At 36.4% G+C, this 23906-nt stretch overlaps 2 protein-coding genes across 2 annotated transcripts; one reads left to right on the forward strand and one right to left on the reverse strand.

Annotated features, from left to right (window-relative positions):
- Positions 1-1205: 1205 nt before the first annotated feature.
- Positions 1206-15795, forward strand: LOC105451300. Its single transcript, XM_011691670.1, has 18 exons — positions 1206-1339; positions 1933-2046; positions 2417-2574; positions 2870-3066; positions 3329-3534; positions 3955-4210; positions 4617-4828; positions 5167-5393; positions 5557-5730; positions 8896-9175; positions 9577-9690; positions 10991-11148; positions 11492-11691; positions 12064-12266; positions 12827-13082; positions 13882-14093; positions 14277-14503; positions 14664-15795. The coding sequence occupies exons 2-18, from the start codon at positions 1939-1941 to the stop codon at positions 14878-14880; spliced, it is 3405 nt and encodes a 1134-aa protein (XP_011689972.1). The 5' UTR covers positions 1206-1339; positions 1933-1938; the 3' UTR covers positions 14881-15795.
- On the reverse strand, positions 15280-21122 carry LOC105451126 (G-protein coupled receptor moody). The gene is made up of 5 exons (XM_011691391.1): positions 20719-21122; positions 19527-19751; positions 17869-18107; positions 17252-17564; positions 15280-16893 (listed from the first exon to the last, which is right to left on the reverse strand). The coding sequence occupies exons 2-5, from the start codon at positions 19749-19751 to the stop codon at positions 16081-16083; spliced, it is 1590 nt and encodes a 529-aa protein (XP_011689693.1). The 5' UTR covers positions 20719-21122; the 3' UTR covers positions 15280-16080.
- Between the last annotated feature and the right edge of the window lie 2784 nt (positions 21123-23906).

The following is a 23906-nucleotide window of genomic DNA, read 5'->3' on the forward strand; positions in this document are numbered from 1 at the left end:
TTGTTTTGACAGCATTTACAGTTTGTTTATAATTTTGATATGACAAGTACTTTGTATTTAGTTATGTTAAAAATTTTGTAGATACATTTGTTTTAAAATTTCGATATGATAAGTATTTTGTATTTAATTATGTAAAAATTTTGTAGATGCAAACTAGGAAACCGCGGCATATGTACATATATATCTCATTGAATATCACTATGTGTCATAAGCTGTACGTCAAACGTGCGCACAATCGATGGATAGAAATAGACAAAGTATGTATCTTTATTTAATATAAAATTTGATTAATAACATTCTTATACATAAATAAATAAATATATTTTTTATAAAAATTATTTTCCTGCTAATTTTTTTCAAAATTTTTATAGAATTAATTGTTAGCAAGATTTAATATTTTAAAGTATTTAGCAGAAGTAAAATACTTTTAATTTAAGTGATACAATTATTTCTATGTTAATAAGAAATTAATTAGGTGCATATAGATTTCTAAACTGTGTTTTATATATTATATTTTATATTTTGTATTATTAGGAAATTTTTTTACTAATTGTCACACAATTCGGATAATTTTGACTTGATATATTGGACTCTCTTAATCTTTAAGGAATTTAAATTATTATTTTAAATTTAATAAATAGAAAGATTTTGAAAAAAATTTGGTATGATTTTTTATTTTGCAGTTTATATAAATATATTTTAATTACACATTATACGAATATTAAGAGTTTAGATTTTTAAACTCTTTTAGCACAGTTACATAATACATTGCTGTTTTAAATGTTTTCAAATGTTATTAAAAAAAATTTTTTTTATTATATACTGTTACTGTTATTTCTTGAAACGTACATACATGTCTGTTTTGAATATTACAAATTTTATATTTCCGACTGTATAATGTATTCCTTAAAGATTCAAGTTGCCACCATCTTGAAAGCGCAGAGTAATATCCTTCACTTATTTGCAGCTCATCTAATTTTTTATGTATAATTATTTTAGTCACTTTTCTAGCTAATAAACGCAAGAAACACAAATATCACATAAAGTCTGAAAAAAAGCTCCTTGTAGAAGCTATTTCTATTCGATAAATCTGCTGATCGCGCAGTCGCAATACTCCGATGTCGCAATAGCTCGAATCACAGTCAATGGACAAATAAAGATATGTATGTGTATGTGAGAACGTGTGAATATGAGAGCAACTCCAGGGGAGCGGGTAGTTTGCCGATGAGAATTGCTGAGGAGGACCGATAACAAGAAGACGTCCGAGGTCGGAACGCAAGACGACGACGGAAGTGGACATTCGCACATCGACAATCTCTTTGAAGAAGAATTTCCCCAGGTGTGCCACAGACACCATCACGAGAACAGAATTTTATAGAAAAATGAAGTACAAAATTTATAAACTCCATTTAAAAAATCGAGAGAAGATTTTTCAAAAACAGCTAGGATCTTAATCATTTTGGAATTAAATTAAACACTTCATATTTGTTTGGAAAACCGAAGATTTTATTAGAATTCTATTAATTAAAAATTATGATCTATATGGAAAGAAATATCGAAATCCGTTAACTCTGATAACTTAGGACTTCGTTGACTTTAGAGATCGTTGGTTTTGTCAATTTTTAGGAGTCAAGATTTTTGTCAAATTTGGTAATCGAGGAACTTGTCTATTTCGAAAGTTGAGATGTCGGAGCAACGAATGAACGCTTCTCAAGAAATGTTCGAAAGATTGGAGAATAGCACGCGTCGTGTTCTACGTCGAATAAACGATGCGATACGTAATCCGAATGTGAGGCGTTTATTATCCTTTTTCACAATCGGAAAAGTTCTCAACGTCGTGATACACATTATTGATGAATATAAGGTGCCGGTCTGCAGTCGAAATCACTTTGCGACAGAAAATGTAATTCAGTTTACGTTGTGTGTTCTCAGATTAATATGGTGTCCGTGAAAAGACTGGGACTCGCCGGTTCCTGTACGTTCTCCATCGGACTTATCAGTTATACTTTGGGATTTCCTTCGATGCTGAAGTCGCAAGTTAAATCGGTAAGTAGCGATTGATTGACATCGGTATCATCACTCTAGCAAGTCTTCTGTTTGAAATATTGAAATCAGAATTGCAAGAACGATAGATTCTTTCAGTATCAGATCACTACGAATTCAATTTCAAAGTTGCAAATGCTTTGAGAAGAAAATCTTTTCTAATTAATTTTAAATGAATTTTGCTATGCAGATTGTATATTTTTGTTTAAAGATTATTAAAGTAAAAATTATACCAATATTCATTAACATTTATTTAATGTTGGAAACGAAAGTACTGCTGTGTGGTCTGTCAAGTGTTATATTTCTCGAATATCATTTAGGAGAAGAAAGTTTAGTTCTCGTGTCAAAGTACTGTATTTTACAAAATTTATAGCAAATTAGATTGAAGAAGGGGACCGAAATACGCGATTTTTGGGAGAAACTTCCGCAACCGCTGGATTTTAATATTTATGTCTTCAATGTAACAAATCCAAATGAAATTGCATCAGGAGCAAAACCTATTGTCCAAGAACTAGGACCCTTTCACTACGAGTAAGTGATCTCTTTCATATGATAATTTACGATTATCGAGGGAATTTATTTCTTGTAAAAATAACGTGAATCTCGAATTTCTCAATATGAGGAATATTGCGAATAACACATGTGCAAATTTTTGTGTAACATATTTAAGATTTTTATGAGAATTTGAAAAGTGTAATTTCCTTATCTAATTTTAGAAGCAAAGATTTTCTCTTCTTACTAAATAATTTACATCTATAGTAGACATAAATAAATAATGAAAGTATAATGGTAATTGATTGGCCGAAATTGATTGATCAATTTTCAGTTTGTATCGAGATAAGGAAGACGTCGTGGATCGGGAGGAAGACGATACTGTTGAGTACAGTTTGCGACAAGTTTGGTATTTCAATCAGGAGAAGAGCGCCATGCCGGAGACCGTGGAAATTTACGCGTTTCATCCCATAATGATAGCGATAACTCTGATTATTCAAAGAGACAAGCCGTCCACGATGGGCGTAATTAGTACGTATTTTTATAACGTGTAAAAAACAAAAGCACGGCATATACATGCAATCAAAAAAATTTAAATATTTACTTCAGTGTAATACTTAACGCATAGATATTTACGTAATTTTGTCAATTTCGGACATCGATCAGTCTCTCATCGAATTTTGTAAATCGAGGATCGCGTCGATATTCTTTCTTTCTCTAAAAATTTTATACAAGATAAAATAAACGTAATTATTCTCTCATTCTCCTTCTTACATTATTGATATCTTTTTAGGCAAAGCGCTGGACAGTATTTTCAAAAAACCCGAGTCGATATTTGTCAAAACCACTGTGAAAGATTTGTTCTTTCACGGCATATCGTTCGACTGCACGGATGTAAAGGATTTCGCTGGATCCGCGGTGTGCAGCGCGTTACAGGAAAAGGAACAGATATTAGTCAAAGAAGAGGATTTACGTTATAGATTCGGTTATCTCGCTAAGGTAATTAATGCATTTTATTTATTAATGCACCATATTATTCACGCAATTATCACAACTTTTTTGCGCTATTGTTTTCACTTATTAATAAAAATAAAGAAGAAGTAAGTCTTTTGTCTTTTTGTCTTCAAAAATATTATCTATTTTACATACAATCTTGAAGTAATATCTTTATATGCTAATGCATTATTTCAATTATATACAACGATAATTATAAAACAAAATATTACCGTTGTCAGAAATTATTAAAATAAAATTAAATAAATTTTAGTATTTGGGATATGCATGTGTCATACAATAATTTTATTCGAGTGAGATGTAATTAATCTCACAGGGTTATTATTTTTTTATCTCTGATTAAATTTTAAAAAATATAACATTTTTTTATAAATGTACATTTTAAATGTTATCTATGCCTTTTAGACAAACGGGAGCCATTTTCCGGGACGCATAAGAGTATACCGTGGAATTAAAAATTACGAAGACGTAGGTCGTGTGCTTACGGTAGGGAATGAAACGAAGATGGACATGTGGACCGGCAGTCCTTGCAATGACTTCCGTGGCACGGACGGAACTATTTTTCCCCCGTTCCTCGACAAGGAAAAAGAAGTCTGGGTACACTCCCTAGATCTTTGCCGAAGTATCGGCGCTTATTACATCGAACCAGGAAAGGTTCAAGGTATTCATGATTTTCCAAAAGAAAGTTTTACCTCTTGCAAATTCTTAAATGTTTCGCTAATGCAAGATACGATAGCACAAAATTTGATGATCATAGTCTGACGCAAAATGAATTAATTATTAATTTTATTGATTAGCAGACTAGTAGATAGTAATTAATAGAAAATTTTAATTTTAATCAAGTACTGAGTTTGATTTATCAAACGTATGTAATGCAAAAATCAAATTGAATTGTAAAAATATACGGGATATACTTAAATGAATTGATAAAAAAAAACATTACTACAAAAAAACATATTTCTTCAAAATTTTATAAAAAGCTGCTAAGCAGTCGGTCACCGAGTTTAAGACACGCTGGGCTTGAAGAAATCAGTGAGGTGATCTCGTTAGATAATTTTGCAACGCAGGTTTCAAGACGCTGCACTACACGGCGGATCTGGGCAATCCATCTGAGGATGAGGATGTGAGGTGTCTCTGTCTCGAGCCCGAAGGGTGCATGCCTAAGAACATATTCAACGCAGGTCCCTGCAAGGACGTGCCTATAAGGATAAGTCTACCTCATTTTTGCGATTCCGATCCACGATTGCTCGAAATGATCGAGGGTGTAAATCCCGATCCCGTAAGTTTAACAGCTGTAGCTCATCAAAATAAATATAGTTTATTATTTTTCGCCCCACAATGTTTCACCTATACGAAGTAGCTTTTTTATTTTTATGTAATTCTATAAGAATTCACATAAATATATGTATAAAGTTAATTTCAAGTGTATATAGTAAGGGAGATAGAAATAAAACTAATTTAATCGAAATAATAATAAGGAATTTAAAAGTTTAAAATTAATAAATTTTAAGATACAGCGTATGAATTTACCTGATAATTTCAGGCCGCGCAGGTTATTATGAATTATCAAACAATTACGAAAATTATGAGAATTATGACGAGAGATGCTGCTTGCAGGAGAAACACCGGATGACTTTTAATTTCGACCCGATGACCGGCACCCCCATAAAAGCATATAAAAAGATTCAATTCAACGTATTGGTTGGACCCGTCCCCAAACTTCGATTGATGAAGTCCTTTCCGGAAGTGCTGTTCCCGCTATTCTGGATAGAGGACGGTCTCGAACTCGGGAAAATTCTCATAAAACCGCTGAAAGTTGCTTACACACAGATCTTAGTCGCGAAGTAAGTGACATTATTAATCTATGATCTTTTCGCAAACTTCTAAGCGTTATTGTCTCGACCTTTCGTATTGAAAAATTATTTTGCAAAAAAATTTTTTTCGTGAGGCGTTCTCGCACCGAAGCTATATTGCAGCGGATATTCGATTCATCGTCTGTCATTGCAGGATAATGATGTGGCTCATGATACTCGGTGGTCTGGGCATGACGATCACCGCCGCAGCAAGGCATTACAAAGAGAGCAATGCGGAAAACGCTGCGGCACCGGATCTCCTGCCGGGCAAGGTGCAGAATAACGTACCGCAGAAGATGACCATCAGTACCATACAAGATCAACTGATGCCACCGAGAATCGATTAACAGGGAGTAACAATTACACTGAAGAAGCTGAGAGGCGACGCTATCGATCGCGCGACACCGATCGCCCTCTGTTGAAAACAATAACTTAAAAGATGCAGTCTTTACTTGGTTAATATTGGGATAATATTTCGTTGACATTTATACCCAGTAGTACGCCGCATTATCGTGATGTAATTAGATAGAAATAATATACCCTTACAGAAATTTAAGAGTTATTGAAAGTGCCAAATAATTACTTCGAATATTAAAAGTACTAACAATATTTTTAATAATCAAAATAAGTAATTATTTGACACTCTTAGTATTAAATTTCTGTAAGGTTATTCGTGTTATACAAACACGCGCGGGCCGTAATTAATGATTAACGTTTTTACTGTATATAATATTATTCTGAAAATTGTCGTTGTTGAGTGATATTTTAGATACATCAGAGTTTTAATACTGGTCGTTTTTAGTAAGTAAGGTCAATTGTAGTAACGATGTCTATGATACGCGCATTAGTCAATGACCGCCGTAATATGTAAAAGATTAACTTATTAGCAATTGTCGTTTTTTCCTGTGACGCTTTTATTATGGAAGTTGTCACCACTGAACTAGAGTACTTTGTCGATCATATATAATAGTGTCCATTAATATCAATATTAAATTACTCATCTTGACATCATTAACTTCTATACTGGGGACTTCTATACTTATAGTTGCTTAATACCGGTCATCTGAATCTCATCAATAGTTACCTTATCATTACTGAATATAAATGACATTTAATGATGTGGTATCTAAAAGTGAGAAATATAAACAGAAACATTCCCAGATTACTTCTTAATTTGTGCGTGATAGAAAGAAAATTAAAGAAAGAAAATTAACCATTAAACATTAACAATTAAACATTAAAAAAGAAAATAAGATGCGATTGATATTACTTTTGATCAATTTATGTAGCCAATAATAATTTAATCAATACGATTTTATTCTTCATAACACAAAATATTTTAAATACTACAATTTTGGCTTTTCCTATAAATTAATTACACTTATATTGTACTGTAGTTGTTATTAAGACGATGTTACTTATATATTTCAATGGTGCGACATGTATTAGATCAGAAATCTATATTTTAAATATAAAAATAGGGAGTTTCAATAATCACAATAATTTATTTTTACCTACTTATTACGGTTTTAATTAACATAAAAATTTCTTAAATTTATTTTAAATGTCCTTCAATAACTGTAAAAATTACATTGACATTTCGACGTTATATTATGCCATTTTAAATGCCATTTATTTCTTAACAAACCTATCGAAAACTTTATAATCTCTTTTGTTATTATTTGCAGAAAAAAATTAAACATTTAGAAATCCTTTTTGAAAATAATTTAAAACAAGATTGGAACGTAATTAATATGTCGTATCTTTGTTTCAAATATTTATTTTTTAATCGTAGCAAATAAAATGGCTCAATACGCGAAGTGAAATATTTGAGTAATTATATTTTGCACAATTAGTTTAAGATATAGTACACAGTTATTTTAAGATATAGTAATCATTATCAATGTCGTCGTGTATTCTTTTTTGGATATAACAGTCACAGTCATTAGATACTCTATAATTATCTGGCTAAAGAAACTTTAAGTAAAAACTAAAACCAAAAGTTTTACAATTGTACTTCTGTTTCTGCATTCCATTCAAATAGAAAGAAACGATTTTGCTGGATACAGATCTGAAAATCATTCTTGTTGAAACCATCAAAATAATTTTGTTGGAAAGTCAAACTGATTGCTAGAATATCAAAACGTTTTACAGCAATGCTTATCATTTTTTAGTTTCCAGCGAGATTATTTTTAGATCCAAATTTTTTTTTTTCTTCCAACAAAATCGTTTTATCCGTGTATTTTTTCATATTAGTTGAAGAACACTCGGCAAACAATGCAAATCATGCATAACTTTAATATCGGTCAGTCTAATTCGAGCGTCTTCTTTTCATGACTTTACTCGGAGGATCCTTCGGCATCACGTATTTGCGAGTCAGCGAACAAAATTGCGTGTCGTCGTTCGCATCGTCGTCGTCGTTGGTGCATCCTGCTGTGTGTGGAGATGCCGCGTACCTATTACGTAGGGAAAACCGAGAGAAGACCACGACGGGCAAGTGGAAGTACGCCGACGCCGGGCTGACCGTAAGACATCGGTGTCATTATCGCGCGGGCAGTCCGTTCGCGACGAGCCGCGCGCACGATCAACGGCGACGGCGACGTCGACGACGACGACGAGGACGACAAAGGGTGGTGCGAAGAGTTCGGCCGGAAGACCGCACAGGTGCGAAGACGGTATTGCGGCCGGGAAGGCGATGACAGATCGAGGCTTCCCGTCGACTGTCGATAGCTTAACAATTAGGATATTCGCGCGCGATTTTAAACGCGGATTAAAGGGATCAGTGTTTGGTTGCGCATTGAGTGAACGAGGATTCCCAACAATCGGAATTTTAACGCGAGCTCTCGGCGACCGCGGACCGCGGCTTTTTCGCGGTAGATTTAACGGCGACAGAGGGACGTAAATCTCACGCAAAGCGTTACTTGTCTGCGGAAATATCGAAGTAATTGTTCGAGGAATTCTGATACTGATACTCTAATGTCGGTATCAAAATATCCATTGTGAATATCGAATACTGATATACTGATACATGCAGATACTGAAGAAAGATTATTCGTTTAGTTCATTTGTTTGGACTACGAAGATAAAAATAGAAAAAGACGAAAACAACTGCACGGCATAGAACAAATTTTTCTCGAGACTCTTGATTTTTGTTATATTAATTTTTGACGTGAGATTATGGATGAGTTAATTATTTTGCATTTAATTTTTTTGTGTGTTATTAAATAATGAAGTTTAACTCGACATTCTCCGTAATGAAAAAAAAATGTTAGAAGAGAATAAGATATAAAACAAGGAATATATTTATATATTTATAAATCCTTTGTTTTATATCTCATTTTATTTAAATTTGAGAATATTTTCATGCATACGTTATTTTTATTGTAACATTTAATCATTTTTGTGCGATATCTTATACATTAAATTATAATATCTATCGCAATCTACCTTTTTACGCATCGCAGACGAGATTTTTCGCGAACGCGAGAGATTAAGAGAATCTTAAAAAGGAGGAATCATCAATTTTATCAAGTGCAGTGAAGCAAGAGGTGTCTCTTTTTTTCGAATCAGAGTGTTGCGGGATCTACAAGGACAGGCGTGCGCGGGTGCCATTATCAAGCAAAATAATGGTCACCAAGCGACGCGCGTATGACGTCGCCGTTCGTGAACTTCGGAGGATATACGATGTCTTAAAATGCACGAAGTTGTTGAACGCGGTCCCATTCGGCAAAGCGTTCGACAACGTGCTCTGCGTCCTCGAAGGATATAATAAGGTTTCGATCGTTCAATGTTGATCTTCGGTGTTCGCGAATCGAGAGTAGAGCTCGTGAAAAATTAACGTTCCCTCATAAACGCGATCGCTTCGGAAGGACATCCAGGATGAGTCTTTGACAATTAGCGTATTGACGTTTCCAAGGCACTTTACAAGCGTCGCGTGATTACGTTCTGACTTAAACGGCACGATAAGTCATAATTGATCGGTTTTAATTTCCAACAAATAGGTAATAATATGTATAGTTATGTAATCGGACCCACAAACGCTAAATGCGTATCCCGAATTTTGTGTGATTCGTTCGCTTAAGTTTATATAAGTGATCGTTTATACATACGTTCGAAATATCTATTTCGGTCCGCTTGTGTGCCTATGCCTAACTATCACTTGGCGTTTCTGCAGAGCGTTAAAATGGTGTCTATAAAGAAGCTCGGAATTGGCGGTGGAGTTTCGTTTGTCTTCGGCATTCTACTCTGGTGCGGATTCCCAGGACTGATTAGATCGCAGATTAAGAAGGTAATAAGCGACTAATGTTTCAACAGTGAATTTTATCTCCCTTCATGAAATATTTTTATCCTGTCGAATAGTGAAGCGCGCACTTTCCATCATCTATTCGTTACGTTTGTATCACTCATTATATCCCATTATAATAACAGTAATTTACGGTGATTTATGTAATTCCGATGTAAGGTATTATTTAATATTGTTTGACAATACACACAGGCTGTTCTGTGAAATGATAAAACTTTCAGCGCTTTGTTTCGATTAAACAATTTTCTCGTTTTAGGGAGTTCTAAATAGGGTTCTAATAAGGAGCTCTAAATTTATCCAATAATTTTATTTCTGTGTAACTCGCAAAATTCATTCTCAAGCAAGAGATATGCTTTTCAGAACGGCAAATTTTCATTTTCCAAATTTTCACGAAAATGTTATTTATTTAATGCAATATTACATATCATAAATATTTATGCTATTAATGATATTATAATGATATGATGATTAATAATATATTAACGAATTTTCGTATAACTTCTTGATTTTTTTTCGTTTCCGTTTTCAAGTCTTAGATTGTTCTAAGAAATTTTGCGTGAGCGTCTGATTCCTAAGAATCCTAAGTAGTCATTGTTACTATGTGGAACGTTCAAGTCATTTCGCGAAAGTGTATATCGTGAAATCCTTGAACTCTCGTTGTCACAATGCCATAACGTATTATTACAATATGTTGTTTTGGCATCTTATTGCACTGTAATTTCTGATCCAAATATAGTGGAATTAATGTAATTTTTTCCATTGTACACAGTTACGTACGTGACACGGACGCATTTTCAGAATTGGTCGCGGAACTGTGATTTGATAAACATTTATTTTACCCCCCACGGCTACAATTAACCGTAACATTCGTCGACGTAAATGCTCGCGTCTGTTGTCCCAAGACCGTAATTTGCGCAATTCACCTGGATACAAATTCATTTTTCATTACAAAGTTCTAGGTATAATGTCACAACAAAGATTGCTTAGAGAACAATCGAGAGCCTTGTTTTCAAATTGTCTTAAATCTATAATTTTAAAATGTGAATGTCTTACAAACATTTTTATAATTAAAACGAATTGTAGGAGCTGTCAGGAGTCAGCTAATTAGTGCGCAAATAATAATAATAATAATAATAATAATTCCCTTATTCCCTTTGGCCTTTTGATCCGCGCCGCGTGCGTTCGCCGTGCGACAATATATAAATTTATATAATATATAATATAACATTTTTATTTATCATTTGTCAATTCTATCGTGATCGTTAAACTGATTCAACGTATGTAGCAAATTGCGTTGAAGCCAGGAAGCGAGATACGCGATATGTGGTCGAATTTTCCGCTGCCACTGGACTTCAAGATCTACATGTTCAATATAACCAACCCTGATGAAATTAAGGAGGGCAAAAAGCCGGTAGTGCAAGAAGTCGGTCCGTTCTTCTACGAGTGAGTCGCTCTTATAATAATCATGATACGCGAAAATAAATAATCTAAATATTTAAAATAACTAATAACATATTTTGAATCTGATATTGTGACAGAATTATAGAATCGATAAAGACTCAGCATCTAAAACTGATTTTGTTTTTTTTTGTTATTATTAAAAATTAAATACTCGATCGATTGATCGCGTTTCTATTGATGATATACCTGTATATCTAATTTTAGTTTAATCGATTTGCTTTTTTTATTTGATCTGTATCAATTAAAAATCACGTCTCCGTAAATTTGTTAAAACTTTTTAAAATTTTTTTTGAAATTTGTTCAAACATTTAAATATTAACTCCAGCGAGTACAAAATGAAGTTTGATCTCGTCGATCGAGAGGATGAGGACTCCGTCGAGTACAGCATGAAGTCAACGTGGTTCTTCAACCCCAAGAAGAGCAACGGATTGACGGGCGAGGAGATAATGGTGTACCCCCATCTCATGATTTTGGGCATGGTGGCGGCCACCCTTAGAGAAAAGCCCGCCGCGATCGGGGTCGTCGGTACGTACAGATACGCGATTTATCACTATCGAGTATCATTTTCTTTCAGTGTCGCGTATCGATTGCGGTCGCGAATCAGCCGTAATCGCACACAGGGTCGACGCGGACTATAATAATAAATGCGCGCCGGAAGGTTTAAAGTGGAACTGGTTTTCCTATAGCGTACGTGCACCTCCGACGAAGGTGCGAATTATTTATGAGGTCTCCGTTGCCTCGATCGCCACCATATTCGCGCCACGTGCGTCTCCTCGACGATTAAGCTCGCTTAACGAAAAATAGCGTGCGATTTGCGAAAACGTTGTTGTACGTGCCTCAAAATACACGTGTGCGCATAATTCGCTAAAATTTATTTACCGACCGAATAACGTATAGGCAAAGCCGTCGACAGCATCTTCCACAAACCGGAGTCGCTATTCGTGACGGCCAAGGCCAAGGATATACTTTTCGGGGGTCTGCCCGTCGACTGCGACGTGAAAGACTTCGCCGGATCGGCGGTGTGCAATCTGTTGAAGACTGAAGCGAAAGATCTCGTGCCGGACGGTGAAAATCGCTACAAGTTCTCCCTATTCGGTGGGGTAAGTAGTTAAAAAAAAAAAGAAAAAATTATTTATTATGGAGATTGTGTATGCATGTGTTTAAAATTCTGATTATACTTGACAATTTTTAATAATGAGATGTTCAATTAAAGAATATTCGTGTATTGCCATTATTATTTTAGACAAAGCTGATTAGAATTTGACTGAATATCACTCGAATAATTTGTCGTTTTGGGAACTATAGAATTTTTGTACTTTAAAAAAAAAATTATATATTCAGATATAAATACGTAACACTATTCTAATGCAGCTCTCTAGAATCTCTGGCTTCTCGATGATAAGTATATGATAAGTAGATAAATTAGCGGTCTAATTGCATGTTGAAAAAAAAAACGAGTCACGAATGGAAGTAATAGCAAGCTGTTACGTTGCGTTTGACCGCAATCTCGTCGTGAATAAAAGTAGATTATTGTCGTTTCATTGGATGTTACGTATCTGCGAGAAAAGCGAGCGTAAAAAGTACGAGGGAATTATAAAAATTTATTTCGTGGCTCTTTAATAATAAAAATACGATTTCACGGGAAATTTAACTTCCGCAGAAAAACGGTACCGTCGTGCCGGAACGTATGAAAGTTCTGCGCGGTCTTAAAAATTTCAAGGACGTCGGTCGCGTCTTGGAGTTCAACGGTAAGCCCGCGTTGGACATCTGGCCGGAGGATCACTGCAACGCTTACAACGGTACCGACTCGACGATCTTCGCGCCTCTGTTCGGACCGGACGACGACATCGTCTCGTTCGGCTACGAGATCTGCCGAAGTCTTAGCGCGCACTACGAGTACCACAGCAAGGTCAAAGGCACGTCTTAAAAAAACTTTAAATTGGATTATACATAGGAAAAATTCGTCGCGCCCATTTATGCCGAGAAGTGAAATTGAAATTAAGGTTTTGATATCTCGAAATGCGAAAACATTTCGCGAAGCAGCGTTATACATACATTATTAAATGTAATACTTTTTTAATTATATATAACTAAGAGTCTAATAACGCGGAACTTGGTGCGTAAAACAATTTAATCTTCACGTTACATCTTCGTATTAACGTAGTTACATCTTCGTCCAATCTTTTGTTACGCACGTTTCGGCCTCCCTCAGGCTTTTTTTAGCGTTAAATGACACAATAAGAAGAATCCATATCAATAAATTATTTCACTAATCAACGTCAATATAGTCCACAGTGTGAAAAAAATTAAAGTACACTATATCCTAGCGGAATAATATATTGATATGGTACTTTAATTTTTTTCCACGCTGCAGACTATATATTGACGTTCTTCTTATTGTATTATTTAACACTGAAGAAAGTCTGAAGGGGGCCGAAACGTATGTAACAAAAGATTGAATGAAAATGTAACTACATGAGGAAATTATTTTACTCACTAAGATTCACGTTATTAGACTCTTAGTGCCCGATTATTATTCTTGATTTTTTTTTAATTGAAAAGTCTTATATATTATATGTTAATTTTATATATATTATATGTTAATTTTATATATAACTTTTTTTAATGCCGGAACAATACGGTGCGATAGAAGGAAATATGCATATGTTTGCCTATCATTTCGCTTTGTTTTCGACAACATTCTCGAATTCACAGGCGTCAATACTCTTCACTACACCGCGAATCTGGGGGATATGAGCACGAATCCTATGGAAAAGTGCTTCTGCCCGACACCGGAGACTTGTCTGACGAAAAATTTCTACGACATGACGAAGTGTCTGGGCGTGCCCATCATTGGATCTCTGCCACATTTTTATGACACCGACGGGAAATATTTAGCGATGGTGGAGGGCTTGCACCCGAATCAGGTAATTGATAAATAAACGAGAAATTCCGAGTATGTCAAATAATGCGAGATACGCAAATAATTACAGATAGACACAGATAGGAGTTACATGATAGAAATAGTTAAAAAAAATAATTTTATGAAACAATTACTAATTAAATATAGGAGATGTGTAATTTAAATAAACTATATGTGTAATTGATAGACGGAGCATGAAATCGATATGGATTTCGAGCCGATGACAGCTACGCCCATACGCGCGCATAAGCGGCTGCAGTTCAACATGTTTATACAACCGGTACCGAAGTTCAAGCTGATGAAAAACTTTCCAGAGGCATTGCTGCCATTATTCTGGGTGGAGGAAGGGATACTTCTGGATGACGAGTTCGTCAACAAGGTGAAGGTGGTGTTCAAAGTGACGGCGGTCGTCAAGTGAGTGTTGCTGTTTGCAGCAATATTTCTTATATAATTATTATATATTTGACGGATAAGCTAATATCAATATCAGCTCATAATTATTTCTTCGCTTGTGTCGCAGAGTTATTTGCCAACATGATAAATTATTTATTAACTTGGTAACTTCGATTTGCAGCTTTCTGAAGTGGATAATGATGCTTGGAGGGATCGGCATGGGCGGCGCGGCCGGATTCTTGCACTACAAGAATCGCGATAGCGGCAAGCTGGACATCTCGAAGGTTACTCCGAAGGCCGGCAACGGGCCAGAAAAGCCGGAGAAGAGCTGGCCACCTGGCATGAACATCAGCACGATACAAGCGGCGTCGGTGCCGTCCAACCTCGACAGAAATTGAATGTGCTGTTAGCGAGAGAGCTAATATTAAGTATTAACGTCGCGAAGGTTCGTTTCTTTTGTCCCGGATATCTTTCTTTAACGAAAATTATTAATGTATATACTTGAACAAGCTTTTTCAAATTTAACGAAGGGCATTCTTTGAAAAGTAAACGATAAACGAACCATTCTTTCTCATGAAAATGAAGAAGGATTTAATGTTGCGACGTTAGGTGAATGGAAGGGCTGAAAGGGCTGAAAGGGCTGAAACTGTCATGGCAATTGCAAATCTGGAGCTGACATTTCAGCCTAGCAATCTACCTAACGGGTAGATCCGAATTTTTTCTTAAAAAAAAAAAATCAAATTCGTGAATATATATATAAGTAAGGATATATAAGGATATAGATAAGACTTGATGCGTCATGTGTAACATACTTGAAATTATTTAATTACTTTGTTGTAAATTATGTTGCAAAGCTCTCACTTTTGTAATGCACTTCGTAATGTACAGTATGACTCAGCGGTTCTTAATCTTCGCTTCGGTACGTAATACCGATTATGTATAATATATTCGAGGATTTTTTTTTTTAAAGTGTATAACTTCATGAGAATTTAAAAACGCATTTTATACAACGTTTTATACCATTGATGAGCTTTGGTTTTTTAATATCAATTCGTCACAGATTCGCAAAGATTTAGAAGGCTAAGGACCGCTGACAGAATTAAGATGTACACAAGTTACGGATATCCATAATGAAAAGAGATATCGTTTAGACTTAAAGATTTTGATTATCTTCTAATAGATTAGATACAAAAATCTCAACAACTATCATCATGCGATCATCACGCAAAGCGACGTAAAAGTGGCGAATACCATCGAAGAAATAATACATTCTGTCTAATCTTGTCGAAATAAATAAAATTCTTTTTAACCTACTAAAATTGGAAGAGAGACTAGAAATCTACACGTTCATTTTAATAAATAAGTCAACAATTTTTACTTAAGTGTCATTGATCTTCGAAGACGATATATTATTTCACGAAAAGGAAAACATCGATAAGCGCCAAGAAAAACAGACCGTGCAGACGCGCCAAATAACAAATATAATTTACGTATTATTTATATTATAATTATTTTCTTCGAAATTATTTATATTCAGACGTTCTGCAGCGTCAGCGCGCAGGCTCGGCCTCGGCGATCCCCTCACGCTCGTTGCCCGTTCACCCTTTACACAGCAACACGTGTTTATACGCGCTCCTGTACTCCGAGCTCATCACGACGTAGATAACGGGATTGATGCAGGTCGTCAGATAGATGAGTATGTAGCCGGCGATATTGAGGCCCCGCCAGTCGACCGCGCCCTGGAAGAGCTTCGTGACGGTGATCGGCAGGTAGCACACCAGAAACGACGCGAATATCACGAGGATCATCTGCAGCAGCTTCCGGTCCTTGGCGGACATCCTGGGCGCGACGTAATCGCCCGCGCCGTTGCGCGTCCTGCCGACGCTTCTGAATTTCGACTGTCTGCGAAACACCCTTCTCGCGTGGCCCTCGCTAACTTCGGACGGCCTCGAAGAATCCAGCCGATCCGAGCGTTCGCCACCGGCGATCCTCTGCAGCGAGGCCTCCACCACGAAGGACGCTCGACCGGTCAGCCTGCCCAGCCGACCGCAGGGCTTCCCCGGCGACGTCCGCTGCGGCTCGCACTGGCTCCGATTCAGGAACAGCCTCGCTTCGGCGAAGTCCGATTTCTCGATCTCGCGATCGTCCACGAACGGTATGTTCTCCGACAGGCTGGCTTGAGAAACGTCGTAACCATTAGAATTTGTAATATTCGTCATTGAATTCGTCGCGCAATCCGTTTCGTGTTGATCGTGAACAGGCTGCTTGGACCACGATGAGTCTTCGTTGGCGGATGTGGACGGTAGCTCGAGATTCCTCCCTTTGTCTGGATTAAGAAGAACCGCTTGCATCGATGAGGAAGGAGCGCAGAGAACAGAGAGCTCTTGCTCTTGATTTTTCGCAGATGGTTGCTGTAAAAAACGATAAGCTAGGATTTAAACGAATGAAAAATGATAATTTTAATAAATTAAATAGAAAGATAAAGTTTTTTTTGAGTAGAATTCTTTTATTAGCTATTTTATTAATTTTGTTCTATAATATATAATATTTATTAATATTTTATTTACTTTTATTTATTTAAAGTATACAAAATCTTACCGTCAATATTCAAATGTCAAGCATATGTCGTATTTTTTTCAACAAATTGTACAGAGAGAAGTAATCAGTTTTCTTTTTTATTCTTTTAGATACGTATTTTCTACAATTTATTTTCTGTATTAATTTTGAATTTTATTTTTTTCTTTTGCCGTAGAAATAAATAAATCTTACGTCATGGCTGATTTCCGTCGGTTCCACGTTTAAGATCTTGTTTCGACCTCTGCTCTTTGAAGCAGTTTCGCGGACGATGTAGAAAATCCTGGCGTAGCAAACGATAATAGCGAAGCAGGGTATTAAAAACGCAAGAACGAAGAGGAACTCCTTCGGGCTCCGTCCATTTACGTCAGGCAGAATCGAGCAGGATCCGATAACGGGATCCAATCCGAAACGTCCGAATCGCTCGAACCACGTGACGATCAGCAGGCCGAAAGCGATGATCCATATCGCCAGAACCATCGGTATTAAGTACTTCGTTTTATATAACCTTTAACGTTCAAAATTAATTCATAACGCAATTAAAAAGATAATGTCTTGTGTAAAAAGTCATAAATATAAAACAGAAAAAATTTTTGTTCACAGCTTTCGAGGAAATTGATTTTAAAGATTGATAAAGATTCACATATGTTCTCCTTTTTTTTCAATTGTTTCACTTATCTATTTCACTAGCTCTTACACGCCTAATAATTATTTATTTTTATTTGGTCTATTAAATAAAATAGTATATAAAATAGAGCTGTAGAAAATAAAATATTTTTATACAAGGAAGAGAGAGATCAAAGGCCACTTACGTAGGATAGAGACCGGGATGACCGATCATGACGTAACGATTGATTGTGATCGCGAGAACGCTGAAGAGGCTGACCGCAACGAGGCCGTACCTCAAGAGCGGAAACAGTCGACACAGAAGTGATCCGTGCAACCACGACCTGTGCCAGAACGTTGAAGTTGCGAGTGGTAGATTGAAACAGCAGAACATCAGATCCGACATCGAGAGATTCATGATGAAGACCGCGGTAGCGTTTTTTAGCTGTGTTAGCAAAATTAATTATACAAATATAATATTAAAAATAGAATTATAAAATTATTTCCTTACGAGCAATCGTTTAATATACTTATTACATTAATATATATATAAATAATTATATTAATAAGTAACTGGCTATTATATAGGCCAGAATTATGCCTATTAAGATTTCTGTTGTCTGAAATAGTCATAAATTATTTATATATGATTATTTCATATTGTTAATCGTTCTTGTAGGAAGTATTCGATAATACATGGATGACGACGAAGAAATCATTTACACGTGAAAATTAATTTTTAACTTAAGTTATCAAATAAGCTCTCCCGATTTTCTTAAAGTAAACACAATAAAATTGATGGAGACTTCCCGATTCGATTCTAGTCGATTATATCGGAAAACGGAGTACGTGAACCTTCGTGAAAACACACGATTGTATATGCGCGCGGTTCCGCGTAATCGATTCCAAACTTAACTCATTGATGATCGACTTTCGCGAGAGGCAATAGAATCGTGCCGACGACCTCCGTTCGTCAATTATTTGTTAGAGAAATATTTTACTACGCAATAAAACAATTATTTCCTACATATTCCAAAACATATATCACTGTTCAATAATTAATAAGTAAATTGCTATAAAATGTATTTATTATTATTATTAGTATAGTGTTGTATGATTATAAAGTTACATGGATAGAGTTATTTAATTGAAGGGTTTGTCTCATTTTAAATAAAAACATTTTTCGTAACTTTAATTTTGTAAAAAAGGTATTTAATCAATCAATAAAAAAAATCAATATATAAAATATTACAAAATATAAAAATACAAAATAATAACAGAATTTTTATAAGATAAAACTGTATTTCTAAGAATATTCAACCGAGAATTATTCTGTACAGTTTAACGTTTTCGTTGCAATTTGGATTAACGCCTTGTATATAAGACTAAAGAGGCGTAATGACTCGAGGTAAACCACTTTTAACTCGGCTAGCTTTTAAGATTTCTGCGTGTAAACAGTACCGGAAACTTGAATAGCCTTGCATAATACGAATTCATTATACCTAAGTCTTTTCGAGCACGAGGAAAATTGCCAGTAAAAACGTAAAACGAGTTTTACACATACATGAGAGCGCGTACGTTATTAACAAGCATTTCAGAATTATTTTTCCTTTAGACAGGAAATATGTATTGCAAAAATATCATTATTTTTTCTGAATTGCCTTCCTACGAATCGTCATCGTTTTCCTGCAACGTCAACATTCGAAATTATTATGTAAAATTTGTATCAATAAAACAACTAATCGATCCATTTTTAACTTGCGCCGCTTTTAGATACTTCTTTCCCGCTCGCATTTTCTTTTCGCCATATAAAATTTGTTATGGAGTTACGTAGAGAATTACAGTTACGGTTACGAACGGTTACCTTTTTGGTGCGAAATAATGCGATCACCGTGATGAGATTGCCCGGAATACCGACCAGCATGAACAGGATGCAACAGGCGGCGGCGAAGCACAGCAGCCAACGCGGATAGTCGACGAAGAGGACCACCGATCCCGGATCCTGCAGCATCTCCTCGATCGCCGCGTCGTCGTCGCCGCTGCGATTGCGTCCAGTCTCGTTGCTCGTCATCCACCAGTATTCCAGCATCTGCGGAAAGCCGAACTCTCTTGCCGAGTACGTCTACGAATGTCAGGGCCGTAAATAGAGTCTTGACACTTTATGCATTCCGCCAGATATTTATTTGTTCTGATATTTTCAGAAGAACCCTTTAAAGTAATAATAATCAACTACTTTATAAATCATCATGTATAATCTATAATGTTTTATCCATCAAATGTAGAGAATGATTTAAATGATAATTAATTTTGTAACGTGAATTAAGCGACATTTTTAATATGATATACAATAGTGCGTAAAAATTGCGCATTATATTATTATATCACTTAATTATGCATTAGCGTGTAATCAAGTTCTTAGGAAAATTCGGCAGGGGATGCGCCCGATCGAGAACTAATACGGCTCTAGTCTGAAAACGTACGTATTCTTTTTTCCCTTTAATTCTTCTTTGTGTTGCACATTACGATCTCGCTTAACGGCCGACACATGCGTTCTGCCGTTTCAGAGGCGCGAATTTCGCACACCTCTCGCGCGTGTGTGTGTCCACGTGTGTTGGACCCAGCACACCTCTTTTTTCTCCCGAACGGTGCGTCGGGGAGAGGAACAGAGAGATCTATTTTCGCCACCTGAGACGATAAACTCTTTCGCCGGAGCGTAAACTCTCAGACGTTTCTATGGTCCGAGCCGGTCGCTCGCGCGACCACGGTCTCGCAGCGTATCGATGGTCAGTTCGCACAGTCCGCGTTATGTAGTCGCGAATCATCGCCGACGAGCATATATGTCAACGTTCGCACGCAAATTAGGTCGCTTCTTTCGCAAATGAAATGAGCGGACGAAAAACGTAGCACAAAGCGTTAAAAACACGCTGTAAATATTTTAACGCAAATTTTGCTCAGCTGTTCAACGAGAGAATTGTTTCAAATAAAAATTCCAAGAGCTTTTATTTTTATTTTATTTTTTCTATTCTGTTCTGTCACGGCGTTGCTCTTATACTTACCCTTGCGAAAGTAAAAAAACACGATTCTGATTCATCGACGGTGACGATTACCGATGATGATCCGAGATCCTCGTGGTGACTTTTCTCGCTCCTTTCGAAACCGGGATGACGTTAGTCATGTCTCTGACTTATTCTTCTTCTTGCCGGTTCTCATCTTGACCTTGCAGACTCGGAGTGGTTTCTTTTGGGAAACTAGAAATTTCGCCTGCAACTTTGTCGCAACTTTTGATAACAGTCGGTGCGATATATTCACGAGGTAACGAGATTTAATGAGAAGGCCTCCTCCTACGACGGGGAGTCTCAAATTTACCTGCCAAATCCGCGCGGCACAGCAAAGAGACACAAGAAGAAGAAAAGGAATTGACAGATCGTGCGAACGAAGCGGATCCGGTAAAATTCGCGAATGGACTGGCGGAATTATTAGCAAGAATCAAGTGCGTGTACAAGAGTATGCACTTTTCGCGGATGCTGCGCTTGCGCCAAATTCGACTCCTCCTTTTTCACATGCACCGATGTCGAGATAATTTCCTCTTAAAAGCCGATAATTCGGCAACCGGAAGGGACAATTTCTTCGATCAATTTCTTTATCTTCTTCTATTTATGACATAAATTTTTTTTACGATAGGATATACCATAATATGATATTAATTGCGTTATATTTTATAAAATTAGATATAAGCTCTGAATGAGAATCACCGATCGCCAATTTTATTGCAAACAATTTATTGCGCGAATCGAGATGTCACGTGGTCGACGACGTGAAAGCATTAAAACGGTGCCAGCCAGCTCCACGTCCCATCGTCGATATGCCACTTGTGATGGAGCACCTACATGTCTGTGATCGGGAGCGTACCGTCCCCTGGAAACTCGTGGCGAGAGAGCGTCCCTACATCCTTTTTAAAAATAATTGCATTTTGTTAGTAGTGGGCGCGAGGGGGAGAGCCAGCTGCGCACGAACGACCGCGAGCGGAAGTGAGCGGGTCGGAAGCGCGTTTCCCCATTTCGCTAGCTGTTTGTCCGAGTTCTGAGGGGAGATCACTGAAATCTCCGGTTAGGAAAGTTGTCCACAAAACATTGTCCATAAAATAAAATATGTTGATCGCGTCACCATGCAATTAGCAAAATTATTTCGCGTCGAGAATATTCGGGAGACAGATATACATATTAACGCTGACAGGTTCGCGGATGATCCGCTTATTGTCAGCTGTTCAACATTAGAAAAAAATGTAAACATATAGAGTGAGACAGATCATAAAGATAAACAGACAGGCTCGTTGGCAAAAATAACGAGAGCATAATATAACAACGACGCTCGAGGTTTCATAAATATTGTCTTATTGTATTGTATTTTCATAAGCTTTTCGTGTCGAGCAAATTATTAACGTATACAATATAATACTGTACGCGCCGGACTGTAATACAAATAAAGATTTGAAATTATTATCATTGTAGATTGTACGCGCATGAAAAGAAAGAGGAACGTTGCGAAGGTTTAACGTTTAAATATATTTACGTAAACAATTGTAGGACAAAATAAGCTATCCGAGAGGCAAATCAGGCGACCGAGCGCGAGATGAAATGTATTCGTTTGTAGATACCGATGTGCACGGATGTATATTCGTGTAAATTATAAAACTTAGACCGGGCATAAAGATTAAAATTAATTGATTTCTCCATCGCATTTGTACAAATCAATCCATTTTTATTGAAATGATCTGAAATCAAAATGTTATTGTAGGAGCAGCTGATAAATTTGCACCTTTTAACAAAACTTAATTTTTCTCTCGGATTAATGGAGTTCGTGAAAAAAATCTATCTAAAAAAATATTTGATAATCGCAATCGATAATGTACTTTATTAATGTAGTTTTGAAATTAATTTTCTCTTGACATCTATCCCTTGATTCTCTTTTCTCTGATCACGCATTTTTTGATTAATTAAAATTTAAGCCCTTCTTATTACGCACAACTTAATTGCTGGTAATTCTTCAATTCACGATAAACCGCTTTGTGATGATTGACATTTTTAATTTATCATATTGCGTATCTATACCGTGCCGGAAGAACATCCGGCAAATCTAGGACGCCGCGTACAAACGTGTTCTTAATATTACATGCGTAAACGGATTGATTGTTGTATTTGACATAAATAGATTACACCGTAGATAATACCATCTTTTTTTTTACATAGAATAGATGGCTACAGATTGGAAAAGAGCGAGAGTTTCGGTCGACCGAGCTAATCCCGGACAACACACCGCGGTTGGATGCGGGTCGCCTTTATGACGCGCGTGTAACTAACGAGACGTTCGATTTAGTCATACCAATTAATGCCGGTGGTCGGTTCCACTTCGTTACGCCTAATTCACTCTCCTCACCGCGTGTCTTCGGTTGCTTACGCAATAAATGCGCCCGCGGTTCAGAGCGGCGATGTTATCGGTTGACCGCGAGGAGGACCGCGGCTACTCGAGTACGAGTTCTTCTTGCGCGAATTTCTAGATGACCATTAGCTTGCTTGTACAATACTATGATTTATACTTATCATTCTGACATATTTAATTTTTAATCGAGCAGCTTATTGCATTTATAAAATATTTCGCTTAAACGTGATAAAAAAAGAAAATAAATTTAATTGACTTATTTGTTACAAGCTATAAATTTGATTTATATGTCGCGTATCAAATTTATACTTTATGTATTTTCTCTATACTTATACTTAAATCTACTTCAATCTAGTATTTAATTGTTCACGATTTACCAACACATTCTTGCTGTTATGTGCCTCTATTGTCTCGTATATACATATCCGCGTGTGACTCACGACGGCCTTCTCTTTCTTTTAAGGACGTCCGTCTCTTTTCACATTCGGTCGCGAGAGACTCGCGAGTAATCGAGACAGAAATAAAAATTATGTCAAAGTAAAGATGAGAAATTTTTTTAACTCTTCATTCGATGGAGATGCAGAACCGAAAAGGTGCAACATTTTTTTATATTACAATATTTCTCGAGTTATCTCACATAATCGACAAGGACAGCTTTAATCGCAACGATCAATCGATCAAGGTTTGTAATTTGCATCGTTCTCTAATTACACAAAAGAACGCGATGTATTGCAATGGCAGCGCATTCCGCGCAATTTAAAAAGACCCGGCCCGATGTGTCACACAGCGAAAGGGTCAACTGGGTGTT

This window comes from Wasmannia auropunctata, unplaced genomic scaffold (genome assembly GCF_000956235.1).
Source record: "Wasmannia auropunctata unplaced genomic scaffold, wasmannia.A_1.0 LD336053.1, whole genome shotgun sequence".
NCBI lineage: Eukaryota > Metazoa > Arthropoda > Insecta > Hymenoptera > Formicidae > Wasmannia > Wasmannia auropunctata.